The 17,048-nt window shown below is 48.1% G+C and overlaps 1 protein-coding gene across 3 annotated transcripts in view; it reads right to left on the bottom strand.

Moving 5' to 3' along the window:
- Positions 1-17,048, bottom strand: part of LOC105709529 (amyloid-beta A4 precursor protein-binding family A member 2-like) — a 21,605-nt gene extending 4,557 nt beyond the window's left edge. The window contains exon 1 of one of the 3 annotated variants that reach the window (XM_064367843.1): positions 15,257-17,048. In XM_064367843.1, coding sequence (XP_064223913.1) covers positions 15,257-15,520 — 264 coding nt within the window. In that variant the 5' untranslated portion in view covers positions 15,521-17,048. The remainder of the gene's footprint in view (positions 1-15,256) is intronic. The other 2 variants (XM_064367845.1, XM_064367844.1) reach the window with 2 other exon arrangements.

Raw genomic sequence — 17,048 nt, 5'->3', positions numbered from 1 at the left:
GTCGAGACAGGATCTTGCTATGCTGCCCATGCTGATCTTGATCTCCTGGCCTCAAGAGATCCTCCCACCTCAGCCTCCCAAAGTGTTAAGATTACAGGTGTGAGCTACCACATGTCAAGTCATTAATCTTTTTTTTTTTTTGAGACAGAGTCTTGTTCTGTCGCCCGGGCTGGATTGCAGTGGCATGATCTCGGCTCGCCGCAACCTCCAGCTCCTGGATTCAAGCAATCCTCATGCCTGGCTAATTTTTATATTTTTAGTAGAGATGGGGCTTCACCGTGTTGGCCAGGCTGGTCTTAAACTCCTGACCTCAAGTGATCCACCTGCCTCAGCCTCCCAAAGTGCTAGGATTACAGGCATGAGCCACCATGCCCAGCTCACTAATAATTTTTAAAATGCAAATGAAAGCATATATATGTACACACACACATATCCACACATAATATTTATCCTATGGTATTGGGTATGGGCAAAATCTTTTAAGTGTATAATTCACAATGGTGTTGCTAAGAAAATAATTACTTTCATACTGTTGGTTATAGTATAAATCAAAATATAACATATAGATGTTATCACAAAACTATGCCAAGTCACGTACAAGAATGTTTATTACAGCAATATTTATAACCAAAAAAAAAAAAAAAAAAAAGGAAAACAATCGAATTATTTAAATGTTTGTGGACAGAGGCCTAGCTTTAAAATGTGTGGAACATCTATCTATACCTTGGAATTCTATTCAGCCATTTTTTAAAAATGAGGTTGATTTCTGCATGCTTTTATTTATTTATTTATTTTTGGAGACATGGTCTCACTGTCACCCAGTGGCATGATCTCGACTCACTGCAACCTCCACCTCCCAGGTTCAAGCAATTTTCCTGCCTTAGCCTCTAGAATAGCTGGAATTACAGGTGCACTCCACCACGCCTGGCTAATTTTTGTATTTTTAGTAGAGACAGGGTTTCACCATGTTGGCCAGGCTAGTCTCGAACTCCTGACCTCAGGTCATCTGCCCGCCTCAACTTCCCAAAGTGCTGGATTACAGGCATGAGCCACCATGACCAGCCTTTTTTTTTTAAATGTATATGTGTATTGCATATGGTACAGAGGCCAAGAGGTTAAGTTTTTCTTGGCCTTCTGAAGTTTCGCTGAAAAATCAACCTGGAGAAGGCAGGTTAATAGGAGAAAAGTACAAATTTATTTAACAAGTATACAATTGATGAAGACTCAAAGATATAGGTGAAATTGCCCATTTTTATGCTTAGGTTTAACGAAGTCTGCAGAGCCATGAAAAAATATCGGGCCAGGCTTGGTGGCTCACACCTGTAATCCCAGCATTTTGGGAGGCTGAGGCAGGTGGATCACCTGAGGTCAGGAGTTTAAGACCAGCCTGGCCAACATGATGAAACCCTGTCTCTACTAAAAATACAAAAAAAAATAGCCAGATGTGGTGGTGGGTACCCGTAGTCCCCGCTACTCCGGAGGCTGAGACAGGAGAATCTCTTGAACCCGGGAGGCGGAGGTTGCAGTGAGCTGAGATCGTGCCATTGCACTCCAGCCTAGGCGACAGCAAGACCCCATCTCAAAAAAAAAAAAATCAGACATACAAATGGCCAACAGTTATGAAAAAATCCTCCATCTCATTACTCATAACGGAAATGCATGGCAAAAACAATGAGATATATTTCAGCCCAGTTAAAATAGCTCTGTCCATAGCGAAACTCTGTCGCTACTAAAAATACAAAAATTAGTTGAGCGTGATGGCACATGCTTGTAATCCCAGCTATTAAGGAGGCTAAGGCATGAGAATTGCTTGAACCTGGGAGGCAGAGGTTGCAGTGAGTTGAGATCACACCAGACCAGCACTCTAGCCTGAGCAACAAAGCAAGACTCCATCTCAAAAAAAAAAATAAAAATAAAAAATAAAAAAATAAAAGACTGGACAAAAAGGGTCCTGCTCACAGACTGAGTGGGGAAATCCAGCCAGGCCTGCCTATCCAAATTCTTAGCTTTCTCTGCAGCATTCCTCCCTTCTGGGTGAGGGGCAGGGACCTCCAGTGATTTGAGGTCTTTTGATCTACTGTCAAACAAGGTAAGTCAGGTAACTTTTTTTTTTCTTGAGACTGGTTCTTTCTGTGTCAGCAGGCTGGAGAACAGTGGCATGATCATGGCATACTGCAGCCTCAACCTTCTGGATTAAAGCAATCCTCCCACCTCAGCCTCCCAATTAACTGGAACCACAGGGGTGCACCGACACACCAGCCTAATTTTTTAATTTCTATTTTTGGAAAGACGGAGGATCTCCCTATTTTGCCCAGGCTGGTCTTGAACACCTGGGCTCAAGCAATTCTCACACCTGTGCCTCCCAAAGTGCAGGGATTACAGGCATAAGCCACTGCACCCAGCAGATAATTTCATTTTGGTTATTTTTTTTGTTTGTTTTGAAACTGACTCTTGCTCTTTCACCCAGGCTAGAGTGCAGTGGCGTGATCTCAGCTCACTGCAACCTCCGCCTCCTAGGTTCAAGCGATTCTCCCACCTCAGCCTCCTGAGACTACAGGCATGCGCCACAATGGCTGGCTAATTTTTTACTTTTAGTAGAGATGGAGTTTCGCCACACTAGCCAGCCTGCTCTCCTGACCTCAGGTGATCCGTGTGTCCCGTCTCCCAAAGTGCTCGTGTTATAGGCCTGAGCCACCGCGACCGGCCCAGAGAGTTTCTTTATAGGCAGTTTGTCTTAGAAAGGTGGAGGGAAAATTAGAGTAGTTTTTTGTTGTTTTTTTGTTTTTGAGATGGAGTGTAGCTCTGTCACCCAGGCTGGAGTGCGGTGGGGCGATCTCAGCTCACTGCAACCTCTGCCTCCCAGGTTCAAGTGATTCTCCTGTGTCAGCTTCACCAGTTGCTGGGTTTACAGGCGCCTGCCACCACACCTGGCTAATTTTTGTATTTTTAGTAGAATTGGCCAGGCTGGTCTCAAACTCCCACCTCAGGTGATCCACCTGCCTCGGCCTCCCAAAGTGTTGGGATTACAGGTGTGGGCCACCACGCCCGGCTTAATTGTGTTTTATGGCTGACTTTTGGAAAAGGGGCTTTGATTTCTGTGGCTAACCTCGAGGGAGAATGGTACCTAGAGACAGGCGCGCAGGAGAAAGTCAGAAGGAAACAATTTCTTGTGTGGCTGCTGCTGAGGTTCTCATTTTAGGGTACTGTTTTCTGAGCCCCAGCAGTGGCCAACTGTACCATAACAATCAGAATGCATATAAAACTTTTCCTAAAATAAATGAAGCTAAAACTAGCTCTATCCTTTAACCACTGAATTAGCCAGTTACCAACTCTTAGAGCTGCTCCTTCTCTGGGATAGCCCAGGAACCTGAGGCGTATGTAATGCAGAGTCCTGTGGACTTTGATCCCCATCGGAGGGGAGCCCAGGAGTCCCTAGCGCGGGTCCGTGCTGTTTCTGTCATTGCTCGTGGCCACCACAAGGTGTCACTGTTTGCTGCTGCTGCGAGTTCCCACCACGCCCATAACTGCCGGCTAGAGAGGAAGAATTCCACTCCCCCAGCACCAGCTAATCCAGAGTCCTTACAGTTCCCAGGGCTTCCTTCCTAGTGCCCAGTCCTTAGAGGCCGCACCAGCCTCGGCCCGCAAGCCTGCCCCCAACCCCAGCACTATGTCCGGACTGGCTCAGAGGAACACCCATTCCAGACAATAACGTTTTCTTTCTTGCCCAGGTGTTTTCAACCTTTAAACCAGACTGGGCTTGTTCTTTTACTTTTTAAAATTTTAACTCCTCTATCATTCCCAAATGGGCTTGTTCTAATTCCTTCCTGGACCATAGAGCTACAAACTTCCTCCAAGAGAGACTTCCAATAGGCTTTTGGGCATCGTTGGGGTCCCCTTTCATACATAAAGGTAGGTCAACGTTCCCCCACACCTTCCCTGACAATAGGGCCTGATTGTCTCCAGTTGGGGAGCCACCCCTTCCAAATAGCTAAATTCCTTTTACTTTCCCTAGATGAAAGGTCGCTCCGTGGGGAGCCAGCTACCCAGGGGCAGAGTTTCTGGCATTCTTTGGAAGAGCAGTGAAAATAAAACTCACAAGTTACATCTTCAGCAGAGTGTCTGCTACATATGAATATATTGTACACATATTTTTATATGGTTGCAAACATAATAAATGTAGGTCCATGTCCTGATTTTTCACATACTGCAATGTATGTTGAATCTTCCCATGTCATTATAAATTCTTTATAATCATTATTTGTAATGGTTGAATAATCTTTTTCATGATACGGTCCTATTGTAATTTTATAATAATTTATTTAATTTTAGACACTTTGATTTTCTTTTTTGTTGTACTGACTATTCTTATCATATATTTTTGCATGTGTTTCTGATTATTTCCTTATAAGAGACCTAGTATGGCAATTACTGAGTCAAAAACATTTGCAAGTCCTTTTATTCATGCTGCAAAAAAACTTCCTAGAAAGCTTGTATCATTGTGTACTATCAACAGCAAGTACCATAAGGAATGCGTACCCGACTGCACCCTAATCAAAAGTAATTAAAACAATTTTATAAAGCTCTCATCATTAGTCTGGTAAAAAAGATGTTTTAATTTGCAGTTAGGCCAGACGCAGTGGTCACGCCTGTAATTCCAGCACTTTGGGAGGCCAAGGAAGGAGGATCACCTGAGGTCAGGAGTTCGAGACCAGCCTGGCCAACATGGTGAAACCCCGTCTCTACTAAAAATACAAAAAAATTAGCCAGGCGTGATGATGTGTGCCTGTAATCCCAGCTACTCAGGAGGCTGAGGCAGGAGAATCACTTGAACTCAGAGGTGGAGGTTGGCAGTGAGCCGAGATCACTCCAGCCTGAGCAACGAGAGCGAAACTCTATCTAAAAAAAAATTTGCAATTAATTACTAATATAAACAAACATTTTAAAATTTATGTTTCTGTTTCTATAAATTGTTAGCAGCTCTTATTATTTACTTAGAGACAGGGTCTTGCTCTGTTCCCAGGCTGGAACACAGTGGCAAAATCATAGCTCACTGCAGCCTCAAACTCCTGGGCTCAAGGGGTTTTCCTGTCTTGGCTTCCTAAAGTATTGGGATTATAGGCATGAGCTGTGATGTCTTGCCCTTTTACTCAATTTATTTATTGGGATCTTAATTTTAAAATTTAAAATCGATTTTTATGAGCCCTTTATAAATTCTCCCAGCGGAGGCAGGGAGAATTGCTTTAACGTGGGAGGCGGAAGTTGCAGTGAGCTGAGATCGCACCACTGCACTCCAACCTGGGTGACAAAGTGAGACTCCATCTCAAAGAAGAAAGTAAAGGACTTTGGGATGCTGAGGTGAGTGGATAACTTGAGCCCAGGAGTTCCAGGCAGGCCTAGGCAACATACAGAGACCCTGTCTCTACAAAAAATTTAAAAATTAGCCAGGCATGGAGTTCTGCACCTGTAGTCTCAGCTATTTGGGAGGCTAGGGCGGCAGGACTGCTTGAGCCCAGGAGGTAGAGGCTGCCAAGAGCTATAATCATGCCACGCACTCCAGCCTGGGCAACAGAGCAAGACGCTGTCCATAAATAAATAAATAAATAAATAAGAGAGCAAAATCACCTGGTTACCATCCAGCAGGCCCCCCGAGACAAAAACTCCTCACCTGAGGAATTTAGAAGTAATTAGACTTTCCTGGTTCCAGGCCTCTTTTCAACTGAAAATGTGGAAGTAACTAGGATTTCTGTACATCTCCGGAATGCCTGACTGCCAAAACTCATTGTTCGGTGCCTGACATTAAGGCACCAAAATGTCTAAAAATGTAATCATTTATCATGCAAGTTATCCTTCAACTCCTGCTTTAGGTCCAGAAATATCCCTAAGGAAAAGACCACCACAGCGCACTCAGAGCTCTTGTACTGCGCTTTTCTGCAGCATTCCTTCTTCTATGATAATAAAACTTTCCTTTTTCAAATCTGTACTGTGGTCAGTAAATTCCTCTTACCAACCCTGAAGTTAACTGTTACCAGAAAGGGGTCCCAGTCCAGACCCCAAGAGAAAGAGAATGAAGGATGGAATTGGGGTGGCAGCTGTGTTGGCCAAACGGGTCCCTCTGACTGCGCAGCGTGGACGCCACTTCTCCCAGCCTGAGAGTTGCAGAAGTAGATGGCGGGGAATCCCCTGCTTGGGGACTGACACGGTAGGTAGATAGAAAGTTGGAGAACAGGAACTGTAAGCCACTAGCAGGAACTTTTTTTTTTTTTTTTTTTGACAGTCTTGCTTTGTAACTCAGGCTGGAGTGCAGTGGCATGATCACGACTCACTGCAGCCGCGACCTCCTGGGCTCAAGCAATCCTCCCGCCTCAGCCTGCGGAGCAGCTGGAACTACAGATGGGTACCACCACACCTGGCAAAATTTTTTTTATTTTTTATAGAAAAGAGGTTTCTTGGCCATGCACAGTAGCTCACGCCTGTAATGCCAGCACTTTGGCAGGCCAAGGCAGGTAGATCACTTGAGGTCAGGAGTTGAAGACTGTGACCAACATGGTGAAACCTCCGTCTGTGCTAAAATGACAAAATTAGCAGGGGGTGGTGGTGCATGCCTGTGATCCCAGCATCTTGGGAGGCTATTATTTTTAGTAATAATACAATTTATTATTATTTATGTTTTGTAGTTTTACCACATTGGTCAGGCTGATCTCGAACTCCTGACCTCAGGTGATCCACCCACCTTGGCCTCTCAGAGTGCTGGGATTACAGGCATAAACCACCACGCCCGGCTGCTGAAAACAGCTTTATGGAGGCAGCAGTGTGACAGCTCTGTAACTGGTCCTGCAGGGCAGCGGTATGCCACAGGCCATTGTGTTGAGAGTAGCCGATAAGGGGCAGTTCCATAGTCATGTTTATGCCCACTTTTAATTACATGCAAATTAAAGGATGGGTTTTCCAGAAATTTTTAGGAAAAGAGTTTAACTCCCAGGTTATTGCCATGGAAAGAGGCAGTGACTTCCGGGTGTTGCCATGGCAATGGTAAACTGACATGGCACCGGTGGGCGTATCTTATGGAGAGGTGCTTTCCCTCTTCCCTGTTTCAGCTGGACTTCAATTGTTCTGGTGTCAAGTCCCACCTCTTCCCTCACAACTGCTACTAATCAGGGTGTAGACTGAGGCACCCTGACTCTATGCTCCCAGTTTGCAATACTCTAGCTCGGCCCAAATAGATCCTCTCTCTTACTATTATTTTTTTTTTTTAGAGAAAAGGTCTTGCTCTTGTCACCCAGACTGGATTACAGTGGCAGGGTCTTAGCTCACTGTAACCTCGAACTACTGGACTCAACCAATCCTCCTGAGTAGCTGGGATTACAGACATAAGCCACCATGCCTGGAAACTTTTAAATATTTTGTACAGATGGGGTCTCACTATGTTGCCCAGGCTGGTCTCAAACTCCTGGCAAGCAATCCTCCCAACCCGGCCTCACAGAGTACTGGATTACAGGAATGAGCCCCTATGCCCAGCCCCAGATAAATTCTCTATTTAATTTTGCTTCAGCTTCCTTTCAGGTCAACAGTTCCCTGTTGATTCTCTCTTTTTTTTTTTTCTCTTTCTTTAAATAAAGACGGGGTTTCACCATGTTGGTCAAGCTGGTCTTGAACTCCCGACCTCAGGTGATCCACCTGCCTTGGCTTCCAAAGTGCTTGGATTACAGGCGTGAGCCACCACGCCCGGCCAACTCTCTTTGGGGAGGCACGGTGGCTCACACCTGTAATCCCAGCACTTCGGGAGGCTGAGGTGGGCAGATCACTTGAGGTCAGGAGTTTGTGACCAGACTGGCCAACATTGTAAAAACCAGTCTCTACTAAAAATACAAAGATTAGCCAGGCATGCTGGCACACACCTGTAATCCCAGCTACTCGGGAGGCTGAGGTGGGAGAATCACTTGAACCCGCCAGGCAGAGATTGTAGTGAGTCAAGATCATGCCACTGCACTCCAGCCTGGGCAACAGAGAGACTTTGTTTCAAAAAAAAAAAAAAAAAAGGCAATTTCCTTAGTGATGTAAACGTTTTCATGGCTATATAAGGGAATCAGGCAGTCCTCAAGGAGGAAGAAAGTGAAGCACAGAGCAGGGGAGGAAGTGGAGGGAGAGAATTTCCCCCAGGCTGGGCAGCCCAGGGTGCTGAGCTCCAGATGTCTGCACCCCTCCTTTGTTTTCCCCATCTCTTCCCTACCCCCAGGCCAGGCAGATGGCAGGTCCTGGACAACTGGAAGGAACGAGAATGAAGGATGGAAGTGGGGTGGCAGCTGTGTTGGCTGAACAGGCCCCTCTGACTGGGCAGCGTGGAGGCCACTTCTGCCAGCCTAAGAATTCGAGAAGTAGCTGGCGGGGAATCCCCTGCTTGGGGAATGACAAAGTAGGTAGATTAGAAAGTTGGAGAACAGGAACTGTAAGCCACTAGCAGGAGCATGGTCAAAGAGCCGACCGTGGAGTCCAGACTGAGCAGGAGGTAGAAAAGGAACAACAAGCAAGGAAGCAGAGGAGGCTATGGCAAGCATAAGGGGCAGTCCCAGTTATTCTAAGGGAAAAGGACAAGTGCACTCGAGAGGCTGAAAGGAAGCGGCTCTCTGTTACGGCCAGCCTTTTGAGGTGACTGGAGCAGAGGAGGTAAAGGGACCATGAGCACAGGTGGCGGAACTGTAATACACAAGTATGAGGCCAGGTGCAGTGGCTGACGTCTATAATCCCAGCACTTTGGGAGGTCAAGACCGGTGGATCAATTGAGATCAGGAGTTTGAGACCAGCCTGGCCAACATGGTGAAACCCATCTCTACTAAAAATACAAAAAAAATAGGTGGGTGTGGCAGCGGGCACCTGTAGTTCCAACTACTCAGGAGGCTGGGGCAGGTGAACTGTTTGAACCTGGGAGGTAGAGGTTGCAGTGAGCCAAGATAGTGCCACTGCACCCCAGCCTGGGTGACAATAGCAAAACTCCATCTCAAAAGATTAATAATAAAATAAGTAAGTATGCTGAAGTCACTGGGGATGACTTCAGTGTCATCAGGCTGGTCTTGAACTCCCGAGCTCAGGTGATCCACTCGCCTTGGCCTCTAAAGTGCTTGGATTACAGGCGTGAGCCACCGCGCCCGGCCCCCAGGTCCTAATTTCTAAAACCTCTGTCCTTTCTCAAAGAGGTCAGAAAATAGAAAAAACAAACAAACAAACAAACAAACAAAACGAACAACAACAAAAAGAGGCACAGGAGATTAAAGAGGCCAAAGGCAGTTTAGCCCCCACCCCAAAAACATGCCAGAGGCCCGATACGGAGTTTGGGGTGCTTGACCGCGCTCAACCAAGATTTATGTCTGGTCCCTGCCAGGTCTTATCTAAACAGATCTGAAAAATATAAGCCTTCCTCCTTCCATTAAATACTAAGTTAACACTGGCAGGCCCCTCTAAGGCTCTGCTCTCCACTGGGGTCCTGAAGGGCAGGCCCCTCACAGGTGTCCTCACCCACATCCTCCTTCCGCATCGGGCCAGGTAAAAAAGTTCGTCCAGGCGTGGGCACACTGAGGCCCACTGCCCAGTCGTAGAGCCCTGCTTGGGGACTGGGGGCCTCAATGTTCTCCTTCACCATCTGCGGCCAGACTTCCCACTGGCAGCCTTGCCAGGCATTTCCTGCCTTGGGGAAGGGGCCCAGCCTCGGGGCAAGTCCACGCCGGGCCCCCAATCCAGAGCCTGCAGCCCAGGAGCAACGGGGTGTTTAATTGAGAAATTTTTCCCTCTGGGCCTTATAATAAAGGGAAAGGGAAGGGGGTGAAGATCCGGGCTCGAGTTCCCTGGGTGCAGCGAACCCATAAGCGACCCCAACCCAGTTGCCCCCAGCACCAGGACTTCATGCCGGCACCAAGTGGGGCCACAGAATGCACCAGCTGCCCGGGCACCCCCAGACAGTGCCTCTTGCCGGCGCCCAGTGGCCCTTTGCTGCGGTGCCCCCTGCCCAGGATGCGAGAACCGCCTCCTGGTCCCCGCTGCACCCACCCGCTGGTCGTGGGAGGGGGAATCAGCCAGCCAGAGAGGAGTCGGGCCACCGGGCTGCACCCTCAGATCCCAGCAATGGCCGCCCAGCAGCCCCGCGGCCCCGCCGAGTCCAGAGGGCAATGTTCGGAGCGCTCTAGCCGCAGACTGCGTGCCACCACCTTCTTGTCCAGATACGCACACGTCTACCCCACAAATAGAGCCAGCGAGTCAGGCAGCCCAGGCCCCCCAGCTTACCTGGACAGGGCACAGGGCTGTTCCGGTGCGCTGCCTAAGACACCTGCTGTCGCTCGCTCACTCTGGGAAGCCCAGCTCCTGACGAACCACGCGGAGCCACACACCTCAATAAGGGCCAAGCAAACGAGCCCCCAAGCTAAAGGGCAGGGACCCGTGGCCCCTCCCCGCCACTTCCCCTCACCAGACGCGCTCATTCGCCTCTTGGATCACTGGAGCAGGGAAAAGCTTCCAGGCAACAATGAGCGGTGGGAAGAGAGGGAAGATAAAGGTGACAGTGGCTCATGCCGGGCATGGCTGCAGGTGCCTGCAGTCCCAGCTACTGGGGCGGCTGAGGCAGAATGGCTTGAACCAGGAGGCTAAGGTTGCAGTGAGCCAAGATCTTGCCATTGCACTCCAGCCCAGGCAACAGAGAGACTCAGTCTCAAAAAAACAAAACAAACAAACAAACAAAAAAGACGAGACACAAACTCTTAACTGCAGATCTCAGCAATATTAAAAAGATAAATGAGGCCTGGCAAGGTGGCTCACACCTGTAACCCCAGCACTTTGGGAGGCCTACTCGGGCGGATCATGAGGTCAGATCGAGACCATCCTGGCCAACGTGGTAAAACCCCATCTATACTAAAAACACAAAAAATTAGCTGGGTGTGGTGGTACGTACCTGTAGTCCCAGCTACTTGGTGGGAGGCTGAGGCAGGAGAATCGCTTGAACCTGGGAGGCGGAGGTTGCAGTGAGCCGAGATCGTACCACTGCACTTCAGCTTGGTGACAGAATGAGACTCCATCTCAAAAAAGAAAAAAAAGAGAAATATTAGAAAAACTTTGAAATTTGAGATAAAACGAATAAACTGATTCAACAAAGATGGCTTAGCAAAATGAATGGTCATTTTTATGTAATTGAACCTGTAATTAAAAACCTTATAAAGAAAACTACAGTCTCACATGGCTTAAGAAGTGAATTCTTTCCAAATGCTTAAGGAAGAAATAGCACACATCTTACGTAAACTGTCAAAAACAGGAGAAGAAACAGTTTCCAAATTGTTTAACCAGCATAGCCTTAATATTTCATATTGAAACCTAATAGGACATCACCAGAAAGGAAACTTACACTCCACTTCCTCTTGTGAACTAAGTACAAAATTACCAAATGAACTACGAGTAAACCCATTTCAACCACATATAAAATGGGGTTGATCATATATCACAACCAAGTTGACTGATTTCCAGTGAGTTAACATTCAAAAGCCAATCACTGTAAGCTACCTTATCAACATAAAAAGATAACAAAAAATGCTCAATCAACAAACAAAAAAGCAATTGATAAAATTCAGTACCCATTCATAAATTTGAAAACTGAGCTAACACAGAGGAAGCAACATTCCCAGTTAAACACCCCTGCAGTTGAGAATAGTGACACAACTTATTTGCAGCCAAAAGATAAAAACTGAAGTATAATCTTACAACTTTTGAGAAATCTATGTTTTTCAGCTAAAAAGAGACAGACTTGGCCTTTGAATCATCTCTTTCCCTCCCAGGAAGGCAATCCAAGGCCTGGAAAAACAGCAGCTACATTGTAACCACAAGAACAAAAGCTATAGGGCTAAGGAAGTACCAGGAAACTGACAAGAGCCTTGCACTGCCTTCCTCTGAACATTTTTGTTTTTGAGACAAAGTCTCGCTGTCGCCCAGGCTGGAGTGCAGTAATGCCATCTTGGCTCACTGCAACCTCTGCCTCCCAGGTACAAGCATTTCTCCGGCCTCAGCCTCCAGAGTCTACAGGCATGTGCCACCACGCCTGGCTATTTTTTGTATTTTTAGTAGAGATGGGGTTTCACCATGTCAGTCAGGATGGTCTCGATCTCCTGTGTGATCTGCCTGTCTCCGCCTCCCAAAGTACTGGGATTACAGGTGTGAGCCACCGTGCCTGGCCTCTTCTGCACAAAACGAACCTATTACTTCATTTTTGCCCACTGCCAATCACCTCCCTCCACATCTTAGAGCATCACACTTCCCTAACCTAGAAACAACCCCCAGCCTTATCACCGGGAAGGTGGATTTGAGAGCTGTTTTTCTGCTTCCTCCTTTGGCTGCCTTGTAAATCCATCTTTTTTCTTTTGCAAAACCCATGTCACAAGTGGTGGACTTGCTGTGCACAGGCAGAATGTACCTAGACCTGGCCAGTGACACCGCGGATGGCCAACGGCTGCCTCTTTCCTTCCTCCTTCCACATCACACATAAAGGCCCCTTTTGGCCAACTCTTCCTCTGGGAAGCCCCTCCTCAAAGGGCACAGAACTGATGGGGAAGCCAGAGAGAGGGAGCTCAGAATGGAGGCAAAAAGCCAGGAATGTGGAGGCCGACTTCTGCTCAGCTTTGCTCCCTTGCTTAGAGAGGCTGGAGCCCAGGGCATCAGCCACAGGCCTCAGGACAAACCCTGGGCCGAGGAAAACAGAGCTGGATGAATCCTTGGAGACCATGAGATCCACTGTCTCACTCTGCAGACTGGGAAATCGGCTCTGACTCCGGCTGTGGATTGCGGCAGGTCCCAGGCCACTAACTGTCCTCTCTGGCCAGCACCACTGCAGCCTGGGCCTCAGCTGGTGGAGCAAATCAGGCTCATCCACTGCCAAGCAACTGCAACAAGGGCATGCAGCAGTCGTGGGCAGAGCCCAGGCCAGGACGTCAGCCTGCAGCTGGGGCCTGGCTAGGCCAGACACGGGGCCGGGTGCACAGCAGGGAGGGTGCCTGCCCATCTCGACAGCCATCCTCCTCCTGGGCACACTCACCGAAAGGCACACCTTAAAACAAAATAAAATATATTATCAAATATTCCAGGGCGGGTGCAGTGGCTGACGCCTATAACCCCATCACTTTGGGAGGCTGAAACAGGTGGATCACTTGAGGTCTGGAGTTCAAGACTAGTCTGGTCGACATGGTGAAAGCCCTGTCTCTACTAAAAACACAAAAATTACCCCAGCGTGGTTGCATGTGCCTGTAAATCCGGCTACTCCGGAGACTAAGGTGGGAGAATCGCTTGAACTTGGGAGGTGGAGGTTGCGGTGAGTGAAGGGCAACAGAGCAAGACTCAGTCTCAAGAATAAATAAATAAATAAATATTTCAAACATACATAAATGTGTAGGAGCCCATATGCCAAACCCCTGGGTACCACTCTCTGGGGTTATCAGAACATACTCATATGTAGTGATACTTGCTTCAGACTTTCTGGTTTCATGAACTAAAACAAACTTATATATGAAATAAAGCCCCCAGAACCTCCCCCTACAGGCTTATTCCGCTACCAGTCCCTCCAGGTACCCACTCCTCTGAATTCAGAGTTCATAACTCTTGTGCAATATTTTATAGTTCTACCACTTATGCGGATGTCTTTAAACATATTTTTAAATGTTAGCTAATATGTGTATGTCCTATTTGTTATACGTGACTTGTACATGTTATTGAAAACTTTGTTTTGGTTAACTTCTTTTTTTCTTTTTCTTTTTTTTGACAGTCTCGCTCTGTCTCAGGCTGGAGTGCAATGGCACCACGTCGCTCACTGCAACCTCTGACTCCCTGGTTCAAGTGATTCTCCTGCCTCAGCCTCCTGAGTAGCTGGGATTACAGGCACGCACCACCACGCCCAGCTAATTTTTATATTTTTAGTAGAGATGGGGTTTCACCATGTTGGCCAGGATGGTCTCCATCTCTTACCTCGTGATCCACCCGCCTTAACCTCCCAAGTACTGGGATTATAGGCATGAGCCTATCCTTGTCATTTCTATGTCCAATTCCCTCATTCCTATTGATGCTAAATCTCTTGCTATTTTGCAGATCAGATCCTTCAAGTTTCCTTTTCTATTTTTTTTTTCAGATGGAATCTTGCTCTGCTTCCCAGGCTGGTGCACAGTGGTGCAATCTCGGCTCACTGAAACTTCTGCCCCTGGGTTCAAACGATTCTCATGCCTCAGCCTCCTGAGTACCTGGGACTACAGTCACGTACCAACATAGCCAGCTAATTTGTGTTTTTAGTAGAGATGAGGTTTCACCATGTTGGCCAGGCTAGTTTCAAACTCCTGATCTCAGGTGAGCTGCCCACCTTGGCCTACCAAAGTGCAGGGATCACAGGCTTCACAACCACTGTGCCTGTAACTTTTCTATGAATTACGTGTTTATATTGTTTGCCCACTTTTCTTTTGGTTGGCTGACGTTTAAAAATATTAGTTTATAAGAATTCCTTAAATATTCTACATATGTATCCTCTGTCGATTATATGAATTGCAAATATCTGCTCTTGATCTACAGTTTCTCTTTAAACTTTGTTTGTGGTATTTTTGGTTGAAAAGAAGTCTAATACTTTGGCGAAATCAAATCTATCACCATTTCTCTTTTGAGCTTATTCTTTTAATATCTTTTTCTTTTGAGACAGACTCTCACTTTGTTGCCCAGGCAGGAGTACAGTGGCTAAATCACAACTCACTGCAGCCTCAAGTTCCTGGCCCCCAGTGATCCTCTCTCCTTAGCCTCCTGAGTAGCCAGGACTACAGGCATGCAGCCGACCAAGTAGCTAATTTTGTGTGTGTATATATATAACATAACAAGACCCTATCTCTCCATACATATATATGGAGAGACAGGGTCTTGTTATGTTACCCTGGCTGGTCTGGAAGTCCTGGGCTCAAGCAACCCTCCTGCTTTAGCCTCCCAAAGTGCTGGGATTATAGGTGTGAACCACCACACCCAGCCACTTTCAGTACTTTATTTAAGAAACTACTTTCTATGTACTATAGACTGAATGTGTTCCTTCAAAATTTATATGTTGAAATCCTAGCCTCCAATGTAATGGTGTTAGGAGGTGAGGCCCTTGGGAGGCAATTAGGTCAGGAGAGTGGAGCTCTCAAGATGAATTAGCACCTCCATAAGAAGAGATGCAGAGCCGGGTCCCTTGCTCTCAGGCCCCTCTGCTCCATTCTCTGGGACAGGAGAGTCCTACCTGCTCGTGGGGCCACTTCAGCCTCTCCTCTGGGGTCCTAGTCTTGGGCTTGAAGCCACTCTGGGGGTCTTCACAGTGCTTGGCCTCAGGAGGGAGGTTCAGTGACTTGGGTTTCGCTTCATGCCTGCTGGGGCTGCAGCTGGCCTTGCTGGGCATGCAGGCCTCTGTAGAGTCCCCAGGTCTCAGTTCAGGCCCATGCTCAGGGCTGGCCTCACTGGCGCTGGTGATGCTGGTCATGCTCAGGCTCCTCTTGATCACGGCCATGATAGGGTCAATGTCCTCCTCCTGGTCCTCCAGGTCCCCGTCCCCATGCCTCAGGTGGTACGGGGAGGCACCAGTGTTCCCGTTGGCCTCTGTGGGGTAGTAGCCCTAGTAGCCTTCTTTGCTGGGACAGTCGTGGCCATCTTATTCCTGGTCGTGGGCCTCCAGGACAGAGGGCTCGTCCTCTGTCCAGGATGGGCAGGTGGCCGTCCGGGTAGTCCTGGCTGCCCTCAGCACAGTGGCTATGGGGCTGCAGGCCCGCTTAGTCCAGCCACTCCTCTCCTGTCCCACAGTAAGACTCTCCTGACCCAGAGAAGGTAGCAGAGGTGCCTGAGAGCAAGGGACCACCTGGTACAGCCCCCGGAGATGCTGAAGTGAGGTGGGCTGGGTGCCTTACAGTTCTAATGGTGGCTGAGCTCTTCACTGGTTGGTCCAGTTAGGAGGCGTGTAGTGTGGATGCTCCTGGCACGTGTCAGTGTAGACGGGGTGCGTGCCGTGGGCCAGGTACTCCTCCCCATTGAAGTCCCTGCCCTCCAGGTAGCTATCGTCCTCGGGGCAGTAGTGGATGTAGTAGGTGATGCCCTCCTCCTCCTCCTCGGAGGTGTTGTTCACGTAGCTGGAGTCCCCATCGGGGCTGTGGCTGTAGCACTCCTACTCCTCGGACATAGGGTTCTCTGGCCATAGGGCGGCCAGTTCCAGGCCCTCGGGCACATAGTCCTCTAAGGGCAGCTCCTTGTCTTCGCTCCTGGCCGTGGGGAACAGGGCCCGGCCTTGCTCTGTGGTCCAACATGCCACTCCTCGCGCTCTCACACTTTCGGTGCGCCATGGCAGGCACTCACACAGCCATCATCTCCTGGAGGAGGCAGCCAGTATGGGAGGAACATTGGGAAGGACAGAGTCAGAACCTCACAAAGCCTGGCCACACACGAGGCCACTCCACCCCCACAGCACCTCACCACATTCTCCCACAGCAACAGCAAATGACAGCTGAAGATTTTCACTACAGCAATCTTTCAAAAAACTGAAAACGACCTAAGTACCCGTAAATAAAAGAATGATTAAATAAATGACGGCAGAGTTCGCGTACTGCAAGAGCTGACAGCGTTTTTAAAGAGGCAGGGCAATGCACACTACAGTGAGGGATCTTAAAGGTCTGTTTTGGAGGGAAGATGGCAAGTGAGCTACAGTCAGTGCACATGTGTAGATCCCAGTTCCAGCTCTGTCAAGATGGCTAAAGAATACGCACACACTCCCCAGCCCATACACGGATGCAAACATACATAGAAAGGGGGAGCCCGCAAAGGCTTGTCAGCCATGTCCTCTGGGGAGGGGAGGGGAGAGAGGTGGGAGCAGAGGGGGCTTGCACATTTTACTTTATTAAAGATGTTTGTACTGGTTGAGTCTTTTACCAAATCGTATTTGATTATTCACCAGCATTATAATCAAACCCACCTGTGCGCCTTTGAGGGTCTCCTCTTCTAGCTGGGGAGATGTCAGCACTGAGACAGAACAACCCGTGGGGAAGGGCAGA

The sequence above is a fragment of the Aotus nancymaae genome, unplaced genomic scaffold, assembly GCF_030222135.1.
Source record: "Aotus nancymaae isolate 86718 unplaced genomic scaffold, 86718_ANA_hifiasm-v0.15.2.pri h1tg000075l, whole genome shotgun sequence".
Taxonomy (NCBI): domain Eukaryota; kingdom Metazoa; phylum Chordata; class Mammalia; order Primates; family Aotidae; genus Aotus; species Aotus nancymaae.
The sequence above is the reverse complement of the archived record's forward strand: the minus strand, read 5'-3'. Positions and strand labels throughout refer to the sequence as shown.